Below are 26,214 nucleotides of genomic sequence, written 5' to 3'. Positions count from 1 at the left end.
AAAATGTTTCGTCAAATATTGTTTGTAAAGACGAATAGACGAAGATGTAAATGATAAATTCACTTATTAATGTTTTTCCTTAAAGGTTTATCCAGGCATTTATTAATATGGAAATAGGTATTTCAAAGATATGAGCATAGACAATCATGAGCATTGTTTATTATATGCTTTATATAACAGTTTTATGTTTACTGTTAATGCTACGTCACTCGTAAATTAAGTTTTTCTTTTGAACGAAGTGTGGCGTAAGATTTAAGGCAAAGAAATTTGCTTTCGAATGTAAGGGAGTAAACCAAAAATACATATGGATCTTTATATTGAAAATATTAATTGCTATTTAAATGTTTAATAAAAATTATATCATTTTAATTAAGTACCTACTAAATTATGTGGAGTAAAACGTAACGGATTATTAACTATTTTACGGATATACTCTGTGGATTCGGTCTTTGCGATTGTGTAATAATGTGGAAACATATGTCAAAAATGAAACCACACAATAAAAAAGTCACAACTGAGTAAAAAAAATATCGATATATCATATTATAATCCTTACAGGTTCTTCTTCAGGTCCAGTCTTAGTGGTCTACTAAGAATGAAAATAAATAAAATAATAAATAAGTGTTTATCAAAATATTTGTAATCTACTTATTTTAGAATAAAAATATTTTAAAACATTATTTTTTATAAAAATGCTTCAGTCGTTATATCTTTCGTGGAAATTTGCTTCGTTTCGCAAAATCTATTGTGCTCGGTTTGACTTAATTTTCTTAGCTCAATTTCGTGGTTTGTGTGGCGCCTCACTAACAATAATGAATTAAAGTAAAAAAGTTGTTTATGGCTTTAACAATCCTGAGTCTTGAAGCATGAATGACATATTATTATAAAAAAGACCCGAGGGTGAATAAACGGATTGTGTCAAATTGTCAATTCGCTTCGCGTCTTATTTGTTTCGAGTTTTTGCTCTTGTATTTTTTCGTTTCAATTCTTATTAAATATTTCACTTGGATATGAGATCTGATAGTGTGTAATAAGTGTTTTAAATTATTCTAATATTTTTCAAATGTTCCAATATTTGTCGGCATTATAGGTTAGAGATATTCGTCATCAAAATAACGTATGTGTAATGAAAAAGTTATTTTTGGAAAGTAATAATTTGAAACAAACTTCATTCAGTGCTTAAAAAGTGTGAAATTTAGAACTTTATATTACGCACCTGGAAAGAAAATGGGTCTGATAATATCTAGATTTCGCGTAAGTATTTTGATTCATATTTATCTTATTTTTGTATCACAGCCAAAACTATTTCGATAGTTTAACATTTAATATGTTCTGGCGCGAATTCAAATGACCTACAAGTAGAATACTAGCAGATAATGATGCTATTTTAATTAAACAAGAAATATACGCACAGGAAATAGGTTTAATAACAGATATTACATCTGTTAGAATGTTTTCATATTGTTGTAAATTTTGAAAATCGAGAAAATATATATTTACATAACTAGTTAGACGTTGACAGTAAATATATAATTGTATATATGTGTTTAGTAGCAAAACATGATTTAAAAATATTTATATATTAAAAAAAAATCCCTGAAAGTAGTTCCTATTAAAAATTTTAATGAAATAATTAACTAAGTACCCTCGTTTTATAATAAAATTATATATACAAATATGTTTCTATGCTGTCATAATGATTCAAAGTTTTAAAAATTTTATCAAAACTTTCTTTTTTTTTGTTCCTTTGTACACTTGACCGAATAGCCTTTATATTGGACAAATAGACTACATTCAATTGTTATATATGCTCAAAACAGGTTGTTCTGGTTTTGTAACACCACAGTAAGGTTTTGTTCTACCAGTTCTTTCTATAAATATCGCTGTGTACGCAACATAGCTATAGATAACTCAAACACAAGTTTAGGCACTTTCAAATTTACTAACTTAAACACTTAAAATATATATTCAATTATTATTATTTAACTTGATTAATGGGTCTTAAATGTAAATATTCAGATTAAGATTATTATATATTTCACACTTAGTGATATCACTAGAAATTAAATCAAAAGAGAAATTTGAGAATGGAGACTAGATTAAAAGACTTTGATACGTTCACGGCTATTAATGTTTACACTAAAATATATGCATATTGAAAGAGTATTAGATAGCAACTTATAATTATTACATTATATGAGATTGCCAGTAGTAATTCAATTCTGTAATTAAAATGGTGGACATGTGTAAATACTGAGTTTCTCATTGGTTCCTCTCGGTAGAGTCTACTGTCCAAACCAGTGTTAGCTTTATGTTTAATTCAAATTTGGAACATGATGATTTAAAAGTGCTTTTTAAGTCTACTGTAATAAAAAATATTTTCATTTGATTTAATTCTTAGGGATGTAAATCATCCACTCATTTTTTTTTCAATTGTTTAAAACATCTATCGAGTCATAAAATTAGATGCAATGGTTGGTAGTGAAATTATGGTGTAAGCAGTAATATTTAATCTGTGTGATCACCTCACGTAAAGGCAATGATCTAGCCTTTAGATAGATGAATAAAATGGTCTTTAATGTATCTTCATAAATATATCAGCAAACGGTGCTTTGAACCAAAAAATAAAACTGATTGATAAATCACATGTATGTTACTTTTTAGTATTACATTTATTTATGTATGTAATAATTTTATCATCAACTAATTATCCACCAGTTTCACTTGAACATTTTTAAACCTATCAAATGACTGACGAGCAGACAATTTGGATGAACAAAGAACTTTTTTTAAGCTGAAATAAAGACATTAACAATTTTGTAGTCTCTGATCAATGTTTAAATACTAGAATGATCAGTTAAAAGTTATTTTACATCAAAGAAATAAACAATAAGCGAATTGTTAAGTCAGACAGACAAAAATTGTAAAAAATGTTATTTAGGTATATGTACCGTGTATACATGCATATGCATTTAGTAAAATGCGGTTATTTTAATATTACAAACAGACTCCAATTTTGTTATATGTATAGATAAACAATTTTTCATCTGTTATTTTCCAATTCCTATAATGTTGGTACATTGTAAAAGTGCATGAATTTCTATAATCAAAGTCATTATATATGTAGGTGTAAAAATTTAATTACAGAGTAGAGTATTGCATGTCACAATGTGTAGATAGTCTTTTTTTTTTGATTGAGAAACATTCGTAATCAAAGATGATGTGCGTTTCAGACAGATTGTTTGATAACTTTTATCTGCAATCAGATTGTGAGTAACAGACATTACACAATTCTTTTTTTATGAATATACATTTCGATACTAAAATCGTAATTCGGAACTGTCGTTCATATATTTACAATTTTGTTGTTAGTGATACTGAATTATTTGATACTAGTTGTCGCCAGCAGCTTTGCTCGCGTTGAGGGGTTAGTTGTCAGGTGTTAAGCATAACATAGTAGCCCAGAGCAACAGACATACAGAGCTACTTTCGTGTTTTTTTTATTATTACAGATAAGTTTTGGTGATTTCTTAAACATAAGTAACTGGGATTGTTCTGTTTATGGTAATTTAATATTTAACAATACTATGCTAGCAGCTAAGATGGCTCAGTGGATAGATATGATATGATAACCATAGAGGGTGGGTGGGAGGTGAAACCGCTTCGTTACGTAACGCGTTACGGCGCCAGTCCGTCTGGCTTCTCTTTCTCTTACGCATACGGCAGCGGTAGGCAGGCTCGTCCTCTCTCACTCTAACCCTACGCTAGCCTTATTTCGGACAGCTTAAGTTATAATTCCTGTCGGGCGTCCTCGGGACGCATACGCATTTCTTATTATATTTATATCTCTATAGAAATATTGTCTGTGCCTTTGGTGTATATTATCTTTAATTCGTATAAATTTTATTTTTCGAATTTTTCTTCCTTCTCCAAAGTAGTAGTAGTAGTAGGAAATTTACAGCTTATTTTCAGATGTATAAGCCACGATGTAAAGCGTAGAACAGCGCTGTATACTTAAACCCTTGATTTATGTCGGCTTTTATCTCAGGGGAACACGAGCGCTGGAACGCTTTATTACCCCGAAACCTGCTGAGATAGCGTACGAACACGGTAGGTTTTTACGTATCTCCTGTCTTCCATGAATGATACTTAATACTGACTCTCGAGCTAATTTCAACCGACGCTCATTTAATAATAATAATAATAATAGTCGAGTTGTTAACTTTTTATTTAAACTTGTTTCAAGTTGAACAGAATATTTTATTCTCGTTTTATGACATTCAGTCAAAGACGGTAATGGATTTATACCATGAGAGTATCTCGTTGGTTTAGTGGCTTGTTAATAAGGTTGCATATAACGAGTACACGAGTTTGAGCCTCGGGTCAGGGCAGTAAAAAGGACTCCCGTGCTTCGGAAATGGTATAAGTCTATTGGTCGGTCGTCTGATTATTAGAGCGAGCGTGTCGTCCTTATTTACATATATAATACTAGCTGTCGGCCGTGACTTCGCTTGCAGTTTAGGTGTTAGGCATAATAAGTATCCCATGTTGTTCTTTCTTCCTTGTGTTTCAAGCTTCCTTTATAACAACCTGTCATCAAATTCGATTCAGTGGTTTTGGCAAAGAGCGACCGACAGACAGAGTTACATTCATTTGTAATATTAGTATAGGTTCATATCTTTATGTATGGTTGTCGATTATATTAGATTTTTTTTTATATTGCAATGTATTTTTTTAAGTACGTTGTTTTTCTAAATCCCTTTATCTTCATTATTAGTTCCTCCTTATCCCGTTTAAAATTACATTATCTTCTGCTTCATTGATATCCATTTCTGGTATTTGACTGCCTATTCAGTAACATTTCTCCAGTCGTCTTTTACACAGTTCAGAGCCAGTTTAAATTATTAAGGAACCTTACTACGTTAATGGCGTATTTTGTCGCGGACTGATGGTGTGATAAGTGTTTTATATTAATAATAATTCTTAGCTCGCGTTTTGGAGGTCGGTTGTCAGGTATTAGGTGTAAAATGTAAAGTGTTCTTCCTTGGAGTTCAAGTGTGCTTCATACCAAATTTCATCAAATTCGATTCAGTGATTTTGAAAGAGCAATAGACGAACAGACAGACATAGTTTATTATAGATTTTAGTTGTTGTTGGCGTGTACATTGTTAATCAATAGAAATCCATTCTTATTATACAAGGGTCAGAAAGTTCGATAAAATGGCATTGAAGTACAATAATAAAACGAACTGTATATTTATGATTTTTGAATTTGTTGCAATAGCCTGATCATTAATCTATCTATATTATATAATAATTATATAATATTATTATACTATTATATAATAATTTCGTTCAGGTCTATGATATACCCGATAGAAAAGTATTCACAAATACAGATCGTTAAAAAATTATGATTAGTATCAACATATGTCGACATTATATTATTAAATATATACTTGTTAGTTATATTTCAACCATCGCCGAGTGTCTAATTTACCGTCCCATGGGATTGTTTTTCCGTACCACAGAACATAAGACGAATTATGAACAAAAAAATCGGAATATACCATTATTTGAAACCGCAATCGTTCATGATAAGAATTTTAGTATATATTTTAGTCCAAATAATAATTTTATTGTATAAATAAATGTAATCTTTGCCTTCTAATTAATAATATTATAAATCATTATCAAATAAGTCAGTGCTCTCACATTCACTCAATTCAATATGACTTATTATCGACTAAATAATGTATTTTAATAAAATTACTTGACGTGTTTCGTTTAGAGTTACTTAGTTTATTGGTGATAATGTTCAATTGAATCCTTCGATTCAAAAGTCAATTAGAGCCGTCTTGAATAAAAAAAATATAATTTAGATTATATATTCATAGGAATCGCCGCTCTTGATTTGTATTACAATTTAAAACGATGTAATTGATATAATTTAAATTTTAACGCTGTCCCAAAACAAGGGTCAAGTTGGGATTGAAACTAGTTTTGTTAAAGAGTAACAGCTTAAGATTTTTGTCCCTTTCCAGCTTTTAGATGGTATTTAGTTTTAAATAGGGAAAAACTTATTCATTAATAATAATCCGTTTCAAACATTCCCGCTGCCACAGCTGTGGTTTGATAGATCTCACCAACTCTAGTGGTATATGTAAATAGTAACTCGAAACTCACTGGAAAACACAAGGACGAAGTCTCAGAATGTGATATGCAATATTGTCTATAATATGTATAAAATCCATAGAAGTCACGTATCAAAATGGCGTGACCATAAGACTGTTGTTAGCATTTCAAGAGATTCGAAGAGAATTGCACAGCTGATCTTCTGAATTCTTGGCACCGTTTTTCACTGACCTTTGACGATTCAGATAGTTCTGCGAGATGTTTAAAATATCACAGCTGGCATTTCAACAACAAAGCCGCTTATCTCTTCCGAACAAATTTCTTCTGCCAGTTGATTGATGATTTCGAAAATATCGGAAGTATTAGCAGTGAATTGGATCATGATATCTCGAGTTTAAACGATTTGTTTTTTTTTTCTTCTTGACGAAAGCGATGTTTTAAAGCTTAGTGTTAACAATGCTTACTATTTCAAAATGCCATTAGAATATGGTACGGGTCAAAAATAAACCCTTATTACAAGAACAGTTTTGTCGACACATAGATTTCGAGTGATAATGACCTCTATTTTCTAGTGATATATTTATGGTGTTGGTTTCGCTGTTTCTTGCCAGCCCAAGAAGAAATTAACACAACGACGGTCAGGAGCACCAGATTAAATTGTTTTACTTTAAAAACCCATGCAGTGGTTGTTTTAAGTAGGTTGGCGGTAGAGCTTTGTGCAAGTCCATTTGAGCAGGTGACACCCACTCATCAGAAATTCTACACTCTAAAGAAGAGTGAGTGATCCAGTGTTATAGGCACAAGGGACAAAACAGTGGTGACCACTTACCATCAGTTGCCCATTTGCCCGTCCACAAGTATTACATATAATAAAATCCTATTAAAATGAATAAATGCAGAAAAATATTAATATGCATTTCGAGTGTTGAATTGAATTAACACTAGCGTTTGAATATGTAAACGAACATGTAGGCGGACCAAAATTCATATTAAATATCATTTTCCAATAATTATTTTGTCTCATGTCAGCCAAGTTTTTATTGAAAATAAAAGTAAAATTAATGTGAATTTATGTAATCAAGTCCAATAGTTCTTTATTAGAGCATAATATAGCAAATTATTAGCGAATTTATGTAATGTATGTTTAGCTTTACGTTTAATTGTCATCATCATCATCTCAGCCGTAGGTCGTCCACTGCTGGACGTAGGCCTTCCCCAAAGATTGCTACAACGACCAGTCTTGTGCAGCCCGCGACCTTCATTAGGTCGCCGGACTACCTTGTGGGGGACCTACCCATGCTGCGTCTTCCAGTCCAGTCGAGTGGTCGCCACTCGAGAACTCGTCGGCCCCATCGGCCGTCGGTTCTTCGAGCAATGTGCCCCGCCCACAATACAATCTTGTAAAAGCCTACTTGAATAAAGTATATTTTGATTTGATTTGATATTTACAAACACCAACGGTATACCAACACTCACGATAAAAAACCACTACCGTTAAAATTTATTACCATTACGTGGCATTTGCAATGCAACGCTATGGATTTGCGGAAAATAACGTTTTGCACGTCGACTATACTCTTATCGGAATTTTGGTAGTAAAACTCATAGTAGTGCACAATATAGCTGAATTATTAGCAAATCGCACGAAAATTTAAGGTTTGTTTATCTTTGCTCCTCTTGCCATTTGAATGTCGTATATAATGAGAATGACAGAGTAGATATGGCTGCAGCTTAATAAATATTCTAACCACAAGAGGACATCACCAAAAAAAAATACAGACGAATTTTTAACCTTCTCCTTATTGAAGTCGGTTAATAAACAACATTTGACATCGAATTGAAGCGATATCATTGGCCGAGGGCTCGAATAATCAATAATACTCATTATAAATATTTGAAAAAAAAAAAATGTTTTGAACGTCGACGAAGCTATCGAAATCTTAACTTGGGAAGTAAAATTAAAGTAGATACAAGTTGTTTAGATAAACAGTATGGTATCATAAATAAACTCATATTAATCAACAACTGTTCGTAGTAAGCTGTAAGCAAATGGTTAAATATAGTTGAACTATTATCAAATCGTATGAAATACGTAGAGTAAGAGTAATGGATGGCCCAGTGGTTAGAACGCGTGCATCTTAACCGATGATTGCGGGTTGAAATCCAGGCGAGCACCACTGAATTTTCATGTGCTTAATTTGTGTTTATAATTCATCTCGTGCTCGCCGGTGAAGGAAAACATCGTGAGGAAACCTACATGTGTCTAATTTCAACGAAATTCTGCCTCATGTGTATCCACCAAAACGCATTGGAGCAGTGTGGTGGAATATGCTCCAAACCTTCTCCTCAAAAAGGAGAGGAGGCCGTAGCCCAGCAGTGGGGAATTTACAGGCTGTCAATGCAAAAAAAATTAAATACGTAAATCTAAGGTTTGTTTATCTTTATTCCAATTTCGAATGGAATGGACTACTCAATATGTCATCATAATATGTCCATCTTAGTCGGTTGGATTGGCGTCGTTACCGAGATTCGCTCAGGAACATGACAACACAGAACGCGGAACAACAGTCAGTGTTTATTATATTTTTCAATAATATTTCGTCTCCGATTCGTACCGGTAACGTGGTCACTCTATCATTTAATACTGTAAATATTTATTCTAGAATTTATAAGCTCATTGTTCTATTATACTGCCGAGCTCATTGTATTTAACGGTATACGTTGGTACTGATCGCAATTTATCGAATGAACGGACGTATGTACACTTTAAAGGATTTTTTTTAATAGAGTAACACACATACTTAAGTTAGATTGTATTTCGAGGTAAATGTTATTTATGTTCATGTATTTGGAGTTCGATAATCCTTCGAAATTCGAATTCAAAACAATTAGTTAGAATTGGTTTTTTTTTTTACTTTTATTTCAGGTCTGCGATGTTTTTTCCAAAACGGTAGTATATTTATGACAATAAACTATTATGTCAAAGTCAAAATTAATACATTTGTAAATTATTTCAGTCATTATATACATTTGAAATTGCAAATGAACCGCGAAGGCTGATTTTTGGATATATTGAAAGGAGGGCTAAAAAAAGCTTAGATTAGATTATTATTAGAGACGTAGGTCAGATAATATATAGAACCTAAATTGAAGAGCGTAAATGAATCAACAAAAAATTGTCTTATTGTAATTCTTGTAATACTACACACAGCCGAGTTATCGAAAAATAAAGGAGTTCAACCCTTTTTTTCAAGATGGCACCGACGCATATAGAAAATCGACGTTGTCAATTTCAAGTTAAGCGTTTTTAAGCCCAACCCACAACATATCCTATAACCAGCCTTAGCATTCGGTTAATTTGCATTTCTTGGCCATTTTTTTGTATATAATGACTGGACTAAATGTGATATGGTTTAGTGCAAGATTACTTGGGTGATACAAGTTACATTTTATTGTTTGACCGGACTCGAAAAGTTCGATTATGATTCGTGTTCTAATCACTTAGCCAGCCAGTCTTTGGTATATAATCTCGTTGATTTGGTGGCTAGTTCATAAAGCTGTAAATATCGTCCCGGGTTCAAATACCGGATCGAGGTGTTGAAATGCCGTTAGTCCTGCGTCAATACTTTCTCCGGTTGTGTGATCCTATCGTATAATAGGAGCGGAGGCATAGAGAGTGCACCTGTGCGCTACAATATCTCCTGTGCTGTGTGTGTATCTGTGTGGTTATCTAATCTCCCTTGAGATTTGCCGGCGTGACCGAAATCGTTCAGAAGGAAATCGTCATAATGATACAATTATTTTGTTTATATAATTTAAAAGAAAAAAAACAGTTCAGTTGGTTTTAGGCGTGTAGGACGTTGAAGGAAAATATGACTAATAAATTGTATAGATATTATATATACTAATTAAAAAAGAAAATCAGCTGGTTATTAATCATTTTTGATGACTTCGTTATCGATACATATACATATTGGAAGGAGGTGACTCCTTGATCAAACCATACATTTTGTTTAAACCCAATTAGTAATATTTTTTTGAGAACTATCAAATCGACATATTTTAACAATCACGATAACAATCTAGAGTTTTGGTACCGGAAATTGTTGAGCGTTTAATCAAAATGAAGCTATACACCAAAAAAATTTTCTTGATAGTAGTCAAGTACAAAAATGGACCCCGGGTCCTGGACTATAATACTATGTTATAAGGCGAAGAAGCGAGCTTCATAAAAACTCAAGTCGATGTATAAAATAGACTATTTAACATAGTTTCTAAATTGTTAATATGTTATTAATTGGAAATACATTTTCGATTTACAAAGTAATTTATTATTTCGAAAATGTATCAGTATTTTACGTTTTTCATTTTAATCGAGAATGTGATAATGACATTTATGACGTCACACTATTGTAGCGACAGCAGACACATTTAAATAAGCGATTTTAATTGTTTTCGACTTCGAATGACAAAAACAATTTATTTTAAATTAAGAATTGATACGAATAGGGTCTTTTTATGCATTTTTTTATTTATAGTACGAAATTGGATGAAAATTATGTTCTAAATTTTTTACTTAATTTTGTAGACACTTAGAATATCCTTTTTTTTGTTATTAAATCGATTCAATACCAAATTAAGTGTACGTACCACATACGTTACAGTACTGCATGTATCACATTTTTATTTTCTTCCGTATATATTAATAATATATTATTAAACTTCTGATCATTGTAAAATTGTTACGTTAGTAATCTCGATAAGGATGAATAATCGTTTGACAAATAAATTGATTAACTATAATAATTTTTAATTCTATACTAATATTATAAATGCGAAAGTAAATCAGCCTGTTGCTCTTTCACGGCCAAACGACTGTATCGAATTTGATGAAACTTTGAAGCAAACTTCAACCCCAAGAAAGGACACTGACTACTTTTTTTGGCTAACACCTCACGACCAACCTGTGACCTTGTAATCAATTTATTGTGCCTTATGTTTTGAAAGGAGGTCAGGCCTTAAGCCCCGGTGCACATTTATGCCTTGAAACCCATATGCTCCAGTGGTTAGCGAAGTTTCCGGACTTAAACCCGGGCGAGCACCACTGAGCTGTTCATTTGCTTCATTTGTATTTCTAATTCATCTCGTCCTGTATGTAACGGATGAAAATCTGCCTTAAAAGTAAGCTAGACCAACATCCAAGGAATGACGTATAAATCATAACGATGTTTCGAAACCGTGATTATTTATACGAACATGAAAGTTCTAAATGTCTTTGATCATTGCTATAGCGTTAGAAATTTACTTTCAAACCTACCTCTTGAAATGCGACGCTTTGAAAGTATGTTACGTAAAAACCACCGTAATTTGAACCGTATGGCGGCGTAATAAGATACAACCGAATCGGAAACGTACTTTGACACGGTCTAATGGTTTTACTTTCGGATGAAATGTTAAAAAATACAATTCGAGATAAATTTTGATAGAGGTTTTGAATGCAACGATAATATCTGTATAGTATAAAACAAAAGACGCTCTCCGCCGTCTGTGCGCTTCGATCTCTTAAACTACGCAAAGGTTTTTAATGCGGTTTTCATCAGTAAAGAGATTAAATCAAAAATAAAATTAAAATACTTTTTTTTCATTGATTTTAAAAACTTGAATGTCACTATAGTGTTGCGTATCAAAATTTCATAATATAAATTTTTAATCATGATTCATGAAACTATTTTTGAATGTTGAATGAATTTTTTTTGACGAAGTGCGTTTACGCGGTCTACAGTAGAGTGAACTGTCAGAAATCTGATGTAAGGAAACGTTTTGCCTCTATAACGACCTTTCCTTTTCTCTCTCTCTTTCTCTCCGTCTCTTTCTTTTGTATGCGATTTTGTATACTATTATTTTTGTGTAATTTAATTTTCTGTATTTTTTTTTTTAAATACATTACAGAGTGGTTACCACCACCATAAGTCACCTGATGGTAATTGATTGCCGCTGCTCGTAGTAAGAAGCTGTAAGAAATATATATCATTCCTCATGTAACAAATTCGCCACCAACCTGGGAACTATGTTATGTCTGGCTCCTGTGCTTGTAGGTACACTGGCTCACTCAATCTTTAAGCCAGAATACAACAATACTATGTGTTGATTTTTGGCGATAGAATATTACGGTGTGGAGGTTGGTATCTACCCAAACGGCCTTTCATATAACCCTACCACCAAATATTTAGAATATTTGGTGGTGGATTGTGTACGTAAATAGTAAGTACATTGTACACGGTAGGAATGAATGTCTGAAAAAAACTTATTTTTACTTTAAATATTAAATTAATTTTACTTTTCTTCTGCTGTCTCGTTTTTTTTTTGTACATTAAATACGATTCAATAAAATATATGTTTTGGCTCGGTCAAACTTTACCCTTAAACTGCCAATGCCAAACGTGTAATTACATACAAGAAAACTCAACAACAATACTTATCTAAATACAAATTATAATTTTACAATACATTAAAGAGCTTGAGCGTTGTGTGTGATTGCAGTTTTCACGAAAATAAAACTTTGTTTTCCCACTATAGAATTTATGAAACCTATTAGACATTTCATCGAAACCAACATCGACTCCGTGGCGCAACGGTAGCGCGTCTGACTCCAGATCAGAAGGTTGCGTGTTCAAATCACGTCGGGGTCATCTTGTCTATGGATGAAATTTTTTTTTCTCATTATTTTTCGTGACAGTAAAATAAAAAGTTAATAATTTAAAATTACTTTAATAAAAAAGCGTGTGCGTATATTAGGATCGCTATAAGCCTTTTTTAATTATACTTTTATAAAAAAACTATCACATTCTATAGATTATTGTATAAATAGACGCTCGTCGTATTATCACCGGCTTCAATTTAGACATGAAAAGCGTTGAATAAAATAAATCATAGTTTTTTAGGATTATACCGCTAAAGCCAAATAGTTTACGATTAAGCTTATTAATGTGGTTTGGGGGGTAGTTCGTTATATTTTGTCACCCACCTTCGAATTTCAAATTAATGATGAAAAAGAAATCAATGTTCAAAAATACTCCCGCTAAACAACGATGTAATAATGAATTACGGTCGAATTCCGACCAATCGGCGACTACCAATTAAATACTACAAAATTATCCTATTACTAGCCGTGTATCCGATTTAGTATCCAATCGGAAAACACTGTAACGTTCGTCTCTTTTCCTTATAAAAAGAAGCCTAAACTAACTTAAAAACAATTTTAGAAATGTTTATCCTACATAACCCTAAGTCCAAATATCGATATCCATATTTCTATCATCACAAATAACGAATTTCGATACAAACTTTCATCCCCAATTAACTTGTAGATGTATTTTCAAAAATCCTCCTTTAGTGCTCATAACGTTTCATAAAGAATTTTCGTACGAAATACCATCTTGTTAGATCGGCTGGTTGAGGCCGCGTGTTGTTGTTAAAGTCATTTAAATATTTTATTCAGTAGACATATAGCCCAATTGAAATCCCTCGATATAAAATATTCATATAAAAGACGTGCCCGTTTACTACACCGCCGAGCGTGAAATGAAAATAAAAAAACTATTGATTCTTCTATTTAAATATTCAATGGACATTTTTTTCTGCAGCGCAAGAAAACAACGATAGAAGTTCTCGATACCCTCGAAACGAAGATCAAAAGTATAGAGCAAGATGGTCAATACAAGGAGCAGACACACAAGAGGGTCATCGGTTACGTCATGGCGTACTCCGTGGGCCTATACGTCCTGTTCGCGGTGCTCTACTACTATATGTACGCTGGGAGAAGCCAGCACTGGGTACATTCCTTGCTGTACGCTTCGCCGCTGTTGATCCTGCCTGTTCTGTAAGTATATTGAAATGATAATGCCGATCGCTTGGTTCAAGGGAGCTCAAGCAATCCATAACATATTTCCAAGCTTTTTGAAACGAAGTTCTTGTTCGCGGTTTACAGTGGAGTGAACTGACAGAAATCGTTAGATAAGGAAATATCGCCCTTTCTAAGTTACCTTTTCCTCTCTCCATTCTCTCTGTGTTTGTCTGTTATATACACAAGATTTTTTATATATTATATTCACAAGAGATTTTGGAAATTGTGTTTCTTGTCATTTATTTATAGTCAATCGTTGTTTATACATTTCATTGTCTTTTATTTGATACATAATATAATTACGCGAAAGCAACTTCGTTGCAACTGGATGTCCCAAAACATATCTCTTGTTGAAATTATGGTAGTTTTTTCCTAATCAGAAGGATACAATGATGTTTTATATCGGACGTCAGCTGTTGAAGAGACATGTTTGAACATTTTTTTTTGAATTTGCCACTCTAATGTTTAATGTTTTCAGCAAATATACGTTAATAATTATTATGTCCTAATAACATGTTGGCCATACTAAACAGAGACTGGCCATTTTCACAGTGCTCAAGTATGTTGCGCAAATACAATCGCAAGTAATTCGTATATCCTCAATTATAAATGGGACGGCAATTCGATACGATCAAGCTGATCATTGCTTTAAGATTCTTCCAGAGATTGACGCACTCCTCGATGCCAAGAATTCTTCTCTTCTTCAAAAACATTTTTTTTTTTTTTGTTACAGCGTGATATTCCTCCGATCGGCGATATCGTGGTACTATAATTGGACGCTTAACAAGAATCGTGTGAAATTGAACAAAATGAGAGAAGAGAAGAAGAAGATTCTAGAAGATGTCATGAACACGGAGACGTATAAGGTAAATCATATTTTATCTTATACTATATCATGAAAACTCTTACATCGTCGAGAATAAGGTAATTGCACACACCACACAAACCAAGCATATCAAAATCCCCCCGTCCCTCGGTATGTGGCACATGATCTAACCACTGGACCATCTCGGCTCAAAGTATAATCAATTATATAAGCGTGGCTGAAACCGCCGGGAATTACTAGTTAAAATAAATAAACTAGACATAATATACGAAGTAGTGGAGCGTATCGAGTATATTGTATATCATTTGATTGACACACAAATATTGCATTATTTCAACGTAACCTTAAGCTTCAAGGTCTTTTTTTTTTTTTTATTTACTGTATATTGCTTTTACTGGCCTTAACCGCATCACCGATTGTGGTGTGGAACGCTAAATCTCAAAGAAGAAAAAGTCAGCCCATATGAGGGCTCAGTGATCAAATACTAGGGATCTTTTTTGTGAATAGTTAGAATGTTGGAGGGCGTTAATTACAAAGTTCATAGGGACGGGATATTGGTTACTACTTAGCAGGAACTAGTTCACCGGCGTGTGATTAGTTCTAGAAACCTATGTACTAATCTCTGCGCCAAATTACGTTCAAATACGTTCAGTCGTTCTATCGTGATTGAGTCATTGGAAACAAACATCAATTCAAGCTTTCGCATTTGTGATGTCGGATTAGATATGTATTACATTACTGTGAAAGCTAGAACTACGGTAAATCTTAAGATTTTCCAGTAAAACCTAAGATTTACCGACATGAGTTGGTAAATGTATGTAAGTATTTATATTATAAAGGGACGACTTTTTCGGACTTTTACCATTCCAACCTAACCTAACCTAACATGTAAATTCTAAGATTTACCAAGTGAATTATGGTAAAAATTCGAATCCCAAAGTTTTATGGACGTTTACCATTCATAATCGGTAATAAAATTGAGAAACCAACGGAGCCACGTTAATTATTCAACGATAATAACAGAATATGTTATATTTGTAATGAAATTTTAAAAAAAATTAGTAACTGTACGTGATCTTATCGAATAGTGGCATTGATTGAATCGTTGTATCTTGATAAGTTAACCAGTTTCCCCCCCCTCCCTTAATATTATCTATAAGTAATAGATATTTTAATTTGTACATATTAATCTGGAAGGAGCAACGTTATGGAATAAAGAGTAACCCTTTAAGACTTTTAAGTTGAAACGGTTAGGAACAGTTCATGTATTATTTGTAACTAGCTGTGCCCGCGACTTCGTGCGCGTTTGAATTTAATAAAAAAAGCGTGTCTTTATTATTATCTTACATATAATTCCAAAATAAAAGTAGCCTAAGTTACTCCTTATTACATCGGCTATCTGTCGTTCCAGAGATTAGCCGGAACAAACAGACAAACAAAAATTGTAAAAAATGTTATTTAGGTTATAAGTACCGTGTATACATACATATGCATTTAGTAAAACGAGGTTTTTTTAATATTACAAACAGACACTCCTATTTTATTATATGTATATAGTTTGTGCGATGAATACATTTCTATTTGCTTATGATTCCCAAAACTAAACAACTTGCAAATAAAATATTTATATAAACCGCACGTTGAGTTAACCTGTAAGTGTTCACAATGATAATCATTTATTTTTAATTAAGATTTTATCATAGCTAGTGCTATTTATGTACCTTTGGCTTTTTGATAAAATAAAATTTAAACGTTTTAGATTAATCATCCCACAGTCTAAGATGAAATGTTTTATAGAATTCTGGTCTAAAACAATTTTAGTCATAACAATCAGACCGAATCGAGACCTCACCTTAGATATACGTTACACATTTAGAGTTCGTTGTAAAATTATTCAAATTTGCTTCTAATGAGTACATGATTCTGTCTGTGGGATCATCGAGCAATGATTAGTGAAGTACACAGTCAAAGAAATTTTGGATAAATTGCAGCGAATATGTAGCATCAGCATAAACAATTACCACGAATGGTAATTCGAAACGCGTCCTTCGTTAGACGAGATAGGTTTCTGACCGCTACTGAAGATTTTCTTTAGATTTAAGTACGCAATGTAATCGACGTTATCCATTGCAGGTTGCAAAGGAGATATTGGATAAATACGGAGGACCAGAGGAGCAGTCTAAAGCAAGCAAGCCGTTTACATCATTCAATGCCTCCAGTAACACGACTAGAACCCCACCAGGTAGAAATAGTTTATTTGATTATATATTTAGGCCAAAATATTACGGTTATCAAAATATCGTTTGAATTTCGACCTTATTACATTGTAATAGAGGTGTATAACGACTTTTATATGTCTCAAATAGCAATTAGTATATTTTAAAAATAGAATTAAATATACTGGAACGAATCTGTCCAAATCTATACATATATTTTTTTATGTTGACAATTGTTTTTGACTTGACTGTTAGGCTGTATACTGCCATTCCCTAAAGGAAAAATTCTATATATATCACATTGATATAAATTTTTTTGGAAAATTTAAAATAAAGTCAAAGTAAAATCTTTCATTTCATTCCAAATATTGCAGAGTTTTAATGTAAAGTATGATGTGGTATCAAATCAAATTGAATCAAAATATACTTTATTCAAGTAGGCTTATACAACCACTTTTGAATCGCCATTTAACAAACTATATTAACTAAAGCTACCACCGGTTCAGACTGTAGATTCCACCAAGAAGAACCCACAAGAAACTCAGTAGTTACCCTTTTTCAACATCTAAAAATACAGTAATGGTAGTTAAATACAATTATATATGTATGTTATATATCCTGCCTGGAAGTCAACAAGCATTAACTCCACGCTTTTTTATCATCTATATAATCTTGTATCGAATAATATGCCTTCTTTACCAGTGTATTTTTTACAAATGATTTGAATTTATGAAATGGCAAAATAATAAAATGTCTGTGGAATGTCTGGGTATCAAGTCAGAAGTACAGTTAAAAAATAAAAATACCATACATTATGTATAATGGTTTATGAGATTTATATATAATCTCCATTGTAATGTTAACTTTAAAATTGTATGTAAATAATTAAAAAAAAAAAATTTGGCCTGTGATTATTATTTAATAATGAAAAATTTTACATCATTATAATATTTTAAGTATTATTAATAATATCGAACAAACTTTGTTGCCATATCAAAAGATATTAATATATTTCTTATACAAAAAAAAAAAATTATACTTAGTCATTTTTTTGCGAAATGTTAACAAATATGTTAACAACAAAATTTACTTTAAGATCATTATATCTTACTTTAAGGAATAAATAATAAGTACATATTAAGTAATATAAAATAAAGCGATTATATTGATATTATTTTACTGTGATCAGTAAACATAATAGGTAGGACTAATTAACTCATAGTTGGTTTGCAGACATATCTAGAGTTGCTACAACCACGAATGATATCAAACTCGAACTCAAATTCCTTTATTCAATATAGAAGCATTACACTTACTTATTGATAGTGAAATTAATGATCTGAGAAGAACCGGCGAAAGAAACTCAGAGGATATTAATTTATTTATAAAAATATAATAATTATAATACCGTAGTCTATTCCAATTGAAAAAAGAACTATACAGTACAGACTACAGTTTTTTTTTATTTTAAATAATGTATTGATTACATAGGAAACGGCTAGTTGTCAGCTTTAGAAGTAAATTTAAATTGAATATACTGGGTTTTATATTTCTAAAAAACAATATTTAAAATCAAATCCACATTTAGATCCATAATATTTTAGGAATAAATCCTACTCACGCAAGACGCGAGCAGATATTTTAACGTGCGGCCGCGTGTTTTAATGAATGAACAAATCTATACCCGATATGTAACATTCAAATACAATAATTTATTTCATGATTGTATCAACTCTATGTCATTCACGTTCCTAACATGAGATAGTTAACTCTCATTAATCCGACCACTGATCAATTTACTGGCAAATAGTTCCGTTCATCTGACTTTACCAATGAATATCAATATTTTCACATTCAACGTGAAAAACTACATCTAAGTATATATAAATAATTGTGCTATTAGGATACCTAGAGTTATTTATTATTATATAGAAGTAAATATATGTTATATTGTAAACAATATGAATTACATAATATTTATACGATTTTTTAAAATTGTTCTTCATTTAAATACCTTTTCCTAAACATTAACAGAATATTAAAAAAAAAAGTTGCTAAAATATTATATTTTAAAATCTCACTAAACAAGTAAGTTGTATTTAAAAAAAAAAACAACTACATTTTAGCATATAATAAAATAGGCCACAGACAAACATACATTGAAACTATAAAATAAAAATAATCAAAGTTGAAAAGGAATCTGTAGGGGAATTCCCTAAGTGGTACCCTTTAAATCGATCACTGTATGTTGCTAAAAATATAATGTCAAGGGTATTCCCCTTACATCGATAACTAAGCTTGATAGATTTTATACAAAGGCAACTCTCGTTTACAAAGCAAAATGAACTACTGTAATGTATGAATGTTGAACGGGGAAGTCCCGACTAGCGGTTTATTTTTGTGCGTTTTATATATTGCATATAAAACAACTATTTAATTATGAAATTCATAGTCATTTAAAATTATCTATATAAGCACAGATTCTATAAATAGAAGTTACATCATTGATGTTCTCAGTAAATATCTCGTATACTAAAGATCGTTGTCGGAACCTAATAAGAGTTTTGATGCTGGTTTTAATATAATTTAAATTATTTTTTTTTTTAATTTTTTTTTTGGTATGTAGGTACGATATCAATATACAGGGTTTTATTCGAATCTATCTAGAATTTGATTAACATTTGTGAGAGGCTGGGAAAAATAGACAGTTTTTTTTTTAAATGTCGTTCTTTAGGTAACAAACAAAACAACACACAAAACAAAGCTTCTTTGAATAAAACCCAGAATATTAGCTACTTAAAATAGCGTTACATATAAATATATAAACAAACTTTTAATAGGCTTCATTGATTTAAATAATTAAAAGGTTAATTTGTACTTCAGAATATTAATATAATTGTAATTTTTTTTTATTAGTTTTTAAAATAAGCTCTGGACAAACATTCAGACATAAACATATAACACGCGACAATATTTGTTATTTATGTTATTAAAGTAACATTTTTGTATAGTCTGTATATAGAAGGGATAGTTGACGATGATTCATAGACAATAATTGAAATTTTAAAATTGGAACAAGCGGTTGAACTTCAAACGTTTCTTTTCAGCGACTCCAGTACAAATACGACCAAGATTAGCGATACAGAACTCGACGCCGATAACGAATAATAATCTTAATTTAGTTCCCGTTAACGCACCAACGGCTCTGTACAAGGGACCGCGACTGAGGGTGAGTTTATTTCAGTTTTTAATTTCATATAAATTAACTGCTTGTAATGTCATACTGTCAGGAACTCTCACGTAAGTAAAAAACGTTATGCCCAATACGACCTTTACCTCTCTTTCTTTTCTCTTCTCTTCTCTCTTATTATATTTTAGGTGATTTTGTATAGTATTATTTTAATTTATTTTTTGTTATTGTTTCAATTTATACGTAATTTGTAACAACAATTTTATTTCTTATCATTTGATTATTCTCAAACTCCGTTGATTTATTGTATCGTCTTTTATTTAATACATAATATATGTTACTTCTAACTTCGTTCCAACCGGATGTAGAACAGCACACTTCATTCTTTTTTTAAATCGTTATTTTAAATTTTGTATGGTTTTAATATGAAATTTTGAAAATGTAATAAAGTAACTTTTTTTTTCCAGTCGGACCAGCTGCCGAGACCGTTGCCGGATAGCCACCGCTCTGCTCTGGATAAAGTGGTGGACTATCTTCTAAAAGACGGACCGAATCATCGCATGGCCCTTATCTGTACTTCTTGTTTCTCACACAATGGTATGTTATGTCCTGATATTTCATTTCCTTACCCCTGACTCTGAATGCTATTTCCCCTAAAGTCGTTGAAAATCTATCTATATTATTATTATAAATGGAAAAGTAGGTATCTGTCGGTAGGAATTAGATGAGGTTTTATATCAATCAAGCTTAAAACCCATGGAAGGAAATGGACTATTTTTTATACCTGAAATCTAAGACCCTTCTAACAAACGGTCGAATCCGCAGGCGAATACTAGTATTAAAATATGTTGGAGCTTATGGGATAGTTTGTAAATAGAATAAAACCATCTTGCAACTCCTGACTCCCTCGTTGGTATAGTGTTTAGTGGCAATGCTACTAATGTCGAGGAGGATTTGTCGAGGTTATCTTAGCATTTTGAGGCTTGGATGTCGCCACTGCTTATACTCCTGTGTCTTGGAAGCCATTATACCTACGTCTCAAGTCTCTCCTTGTGTCGGATTGCCATCCCATCGCGAAGGTGAGGGATGGCATTTGCACCCATATTTGAGCACTAACTCCTGCGCACGTGGCCAGACTCCGTTAATGATGGTCATCACCATAACTTTTACAACAAACATAATTCCTGGGAATCTTCCATGTATCCACTACACTTACTTAGTAGTGTTACTTATCTTGTAATGTGCGCCGTGTGTACGGCAGGGATGGCGATGGCGGAGGAGTTCGAGTACGTGTCGTACGTGTGCGCGTACTGCGGGCAGCTGAACGCGGCGCGCAAGCAGCGCCCCGCCGCGCCGCTGCTGTCGCCCGCGCGCGCGCTGCCCGCGCCCCGCCCCCTCGGTCGGTGCCCTGCGTCTTGTTTATTCTCAAAACGACATAAACGCCAACAAAACGTCTCAGGAACACTGTTTTGGAAATAAATATAACCTTGTATTCATTAAGTACTAATTTTTGTAAAATAGATACTCGGAATGGCCGTTGACGTAAGCACTGTAATATATGATCCATCCCTAATTCCGTCACTGCGCCATGCCGCAATTGAGATTGAATATTAAAATAACTGCAATGAGCCCCCACAGTTCAACGCTCATTTTCAGTGACCGCCTTACAGGGTTATTGGCTCACTCACCCTTCAATTCGAAAAAAAACAATTGCTGCTTGTTTATTTGGCGGTAGGAATATGAGTGGATAGGCTACTCAGATGGGCTTGCACAGAGGCGACAAGTGAATTGGAAATTAATTTTATATGATTTCTTATTTAAAGCATATAACGCCACGGGGCATAGCTAGTTTAATAATAAATACTATTTTCTTTATCTTATTTACAGGTAGTGGCGACGACTCTTCGATAGCCAGTTCAAGTGACAGCGAAGATGAGAAAAATAGTAATGATACTACGAAGGTTGGAGGTAGGTTGTACTTCGAGCGTCAATAGCAATGTAAAAGTTGCGGGTATAAATGCAATGCCTCAAAAGTAGGCTTTTTAAAAAATAATTAAAGATGTAGAGTATATAAGTATACGACTAAAAGATATGTTATATGAATAATAATAATAATTAGTCCGTTTTTCGAAAAAGGAGAACATCCGGTTCGAAGGACCATTAATAAAACACCACTCGTTCTCAAGGCAGTTAATAAATTTGTATTACTAAACTAATATTAACTTTGACAAAGGATTCAGAAAAAACGAATAAAATGAACCACGACATTAATTGCTCCATATAAAAACTGAAAAAATGTTTAAAAATTTTAGATTTATGTTATTGTTATAAACGTTATTATTTCCAACGTTATTTTTAAAGTGTTCATATTATATCATATACAATGAGATGGGATCGATTTAAAAGATATTTACCATTTTATTGATTAGGGAACGTTCAATAATTACGTAATCCTCTCCCCAATGTAACGCACCGTTACGTACGTAATACTTGAACGCTCCCTTAACGAATAACCTTAGCTCATTTAAGGTAGTCAGCATATATTTATACCCTACTCAAATTTTAATTGAATGGTTTATTTGTACTAAAATATTTAGTTTATAAATCCATATAATAATAATTAAAACATCAATATAATTTCAGAAGGCGAACCGGATCGTCCCCCCTCCCCAATGGAGGTAGAAGCGAAATCCGAAATGGAGAAAAAAGAAGACTGAACGAATTGTTGCATTGTTAATTATTTAATTATAATAAATGTCTGCTGATAATTAATAGTTACGAACAATCGATTTAACTCGGCTGAAAATGTTGATTTGTTTTTAATAAAGCGCCGTATGATGTTGGTCTTATGAATACAGAAATTTTTTAAAAGCAGTTAAGTAAGTAAAATTAACTTTGCGCTAGAATCATTTATAACATCCAAACTAAAAAAATATTTAGAACCTTTATAATTTTGTTAATAGCTGTTTAATAAAAAATAAGTTATCTCTATAGGAATATCGCGTAATAGCAAAATTATCTGTCCCTTTCATACTTGATTTGGATGTTTCGAATATGACAATTATATACAAGTATATCGCTAAGCGTTTATTAACAGGAGTTTTAATAATAATAATAAAGGCTTAGAACTCGCTTTAAAATATGGTGTTCATAATATAAGCAATCTGTGGTGAAAAAGTAACGCATTAAATACTTTTTTGAATTTCGACTACAGATTAAAAATACGTTATTTTATGGATCACGTTATCATATTCATTTTTTAAAGGAAAAACATAGTAAGGTACTACACGTGAGATGTTTTTTTATGATCTATATATATTTATGTGTTTAAAAGATGTTTTTTGAGGGAGGGTCAAGGGTGTTTTTGTGGTAAAGGTTTTGAAGAGGTCGCTTAATTTATATAACCGATGTTCACATGATATAAACTCATTATTTATTTTAAAACGCAGCAATTATGTATTAAATTCAAAGTATACTTTGATTAAAGCCTGACAACTTATATATTTTACATGGCAATATTAAATATAGGCAAGTTTATAATGTTATAGTATAAATGGATACCGATTATTATGCCTTTGATAATGACATGAAGATTTGATGTTGCCATTTACATAAATATTATTTGCAAATTAATAAGGTGTCTGACTTTAAAAAAATCTATTGTCTTCTTAATAATACATGAAATACTGTTATAAATCTATAATATAGGACATAGTTGTAGTTTTTATAAATCTTACAAAATATATACTCATTATTAAAGTTAATATAATATATGTTACAGTCAATTATAAAAGTTAGCAAGAAAAGTTTTTAATCGAAAATGTTTTTTTTTTTTTAAATCGTTTATGCAATCGGGTTCTGATATTTTTGCTCTGTAATATGTGATTTGCAGACAGGCTAATTGCAATAACTTACAATATATATTTTTTTAATATATTGTAAGGCGTGTCTGTCTTAAATAATTTCTCTTCCAAAATACGTATTGATTGCTTGCGTAAAAACTTATTCCATACTTTGACTAAAATATAAAGGTAATTTTACACTAGTCGGATAAATGCTGCGTTTTAGCTACATACTAATTTATTAAAATAATTTTAAGTTATTATGAATCTTCCTAGTTGTAGAATTAGGATTAATACCACCTTCTTAGGCTCGATACTTAAAATGATTTTTTTTTTCTTCTATATGACATCTCAGAATTAAGTTCGCTTTTCTTTAGACAAAGTAATATAATTTTATGATTTAATTTTTTTTTTTGAAGATTCTTTCGCAATGTTTGTAGATAACAAAAATCTGCAATGCAATAATTCTCCGTAATGGTCATTGTTCTACATGTAATTTTAATGGTAAAGAAATTAATGTTTTTTTTTTTAAATTGACACATGAAACGTTATTGCATAACGCGTAACGTCACTTTTCCCGCTAATATTTGAACGTATTATAGTAGTAGTTCTCGTAATTTTTTTGCTTGTTACTACTTTGCCTGCTCTATCTCAAATTTCTATTTTATTGATCAATGTAATTAGGTCGATTTTCTTTGCTTATTGTTGGAACGAATTTACACTTTCATATATTTGTATATGGTAATACTGCGTTTGATCTAAATACTTATATTATCCAATTCAAACAGTATTCGCTTCATATCGTTCAACATCAACGTTAAAATTTTATTTAAACAAAATATTAATATATTTTTTTTAATTAAATATTTTTCGTTGTGAAAATAATTGAGCCCAGTTAAGTCAAAGCCGCAAAAAAAAATAAGACTTATGTATTCAATAAACTAATACTCTCAGTGAAAACTGTGAAGCTAAAGGCTATTATATCCTTGTACTTATTGTTGGCGGTGCATTTGTCTATTTACGGTGGTGACCACTTACCATCAGTTGGTCCATTTGCTCTTTGGCATAGTTGAATTCAATTCATCAGTACGAACATAATATGTCAGTGTAAATTCAACATAGACAATTTGAAGTAATATTTGCATGTAACTGAAATTTTTGTTCCTATTAAAATTTAATTGTTATTACAGTAAGTATTTTTTTAAACATGGTATAATACCCATTTTCAATTTTTAGTCATGATATTTTCCATTTAATGCAATTCTGTTCCATTGTATAATAATGTACTTTTTTTTTGCTAAATACATTGTTTACTTCAAAACCTTTTCTAGTCAATTGGATAAAAAGGCATTTCATACAATCTTTTTAAAGGATTATAAATTTATATGTCGACCAGACATTCCTTATATGAATATTTAAAAAAAAATAAACATATAATTGGTTACTTACTGCTTTTCATCACATTATTGTTAAGGTAATTATTTGCGTTTTTTTTTTGTCTTAAAGTTATGTTCGGATCATACTTGTTTTTTTAGTATTCAAAGATCTAGCCGCAGCTTCATCTTTAAATCACTCATACTAATAGCATTTTTTTTTAATCTTTTTGATCTATTCTTAATGTCTATAGATGATTTTGAGATAGATTTTGTTGCAATATAGCTATATCGCATATATTTATCGTGCACTGAATAATTTTAAATATTGTTAAAAATAATCAAAATAATTTAGCATTGGACTAATATTTAAAACATTTTAATTTACTTATACGATTTGCTGACGATTATGTTTAAGATTAACAAAATGCAATGACTGGTGACCAGTAATGTTATTTTGATGATGACCAAACGTTAAAATATATTAATATAACAATGCAAATTCTCTGTTAATTAATGAAAAAGTTTTCACAACTGCGTTGAGCCGGCTTTGGATTGTTTGATACATTTGATTTACAGACTTTAGAGGAATATTATATGTTTAGACTTTATAGCATCAATTGCGATCAGTTTTTTTTGTCGCCATAATATAGTCCTTCGCTTAAGCATTTTTTTTAAATATGTAAAGTTGACATATGAAATGTCTATGTATAGCGAAACGTCACTTTT

The 26,214-nt window shown here is 31.6% G+C and overlaps 1 protein-coding gene and 1 non-coding gene across 2 annotated transcripts; both read left to right on the top strand.

Moving 5' to 3' along the window:
- Positions 1-895: 895 nt before the first annotated feature.
- Positions 896-23,439, top strand: LOC125074258 (endoplasmic reticulum junction formation protein lunapark-B). Its single transcript, XM_047685542.1, has 9 exons — positions 896-1,254; positions 13,779-14,014; positions 14,772-14,904; positions 16,998-17,106; positions 20,188-20,309; positions 20,738-20,867; positions 21,532-21,669; positions 22,158-22,238; positions 22,914-23,439. The coding sequence occupies exons 1-9, from the start codon at positions 1,228-1,230 to the stop codon at positions 22,985-22,987; spliced, it is 1,050 nt and encodes a 349-aa protein (XP_047541498.1). The 5' UTR covers positions 896-1,227; the 3' UTR covers positions 22,988-23,439.
- Trnaw-cca lies at positions 12,753-12,824 on the top strand. The gene has a single exon. It is a non-coding gene; the product is annotated as a tRNA-Trp (tRNA).
- Positions 23,440-26,214: the final 2,775 nt, after the last annotated feature.

The sequence above is a fragment of the Vanessa atalanta genome, chromosome 27 (assembly GCF_905147765.1).
Source record: "Vanessa atalanta chromosome 27, ilVanAtal1.2, whole genome shotgun sequence".
NCBI lineage: Eukaryota > Metazoa > Arthropoda > Insecta > Lepidoptera > Nymphalidae > Vanessa > Vanessa atalanta.
Note: the sequence above shows the minus strand (reverse complement) of the source record. Positions and strands in the feature narration are given on the sequence as shown.

Coding starts and splice junctions, on each gene's coding strand:
- LOC125074258 (XM_047685542.1), top strand. CDS start 1,228: ATGGGTCTGATAATATCTAGATTTCGC. Junction 14,015..14,771: donor CTGTTGATCCTGCCTGTTCT/GTAAGTATATTG, acceptor TTTTTGTTACAG/CGTGATATTCCTCCGATCGG. Junction 22,239..22,913: donor TGATACTACGAAGGTTGGAG/GTAGGTTGTACT, acceptor ATATAATTTCAG/AAGGCGAACCGGATCGTCCC.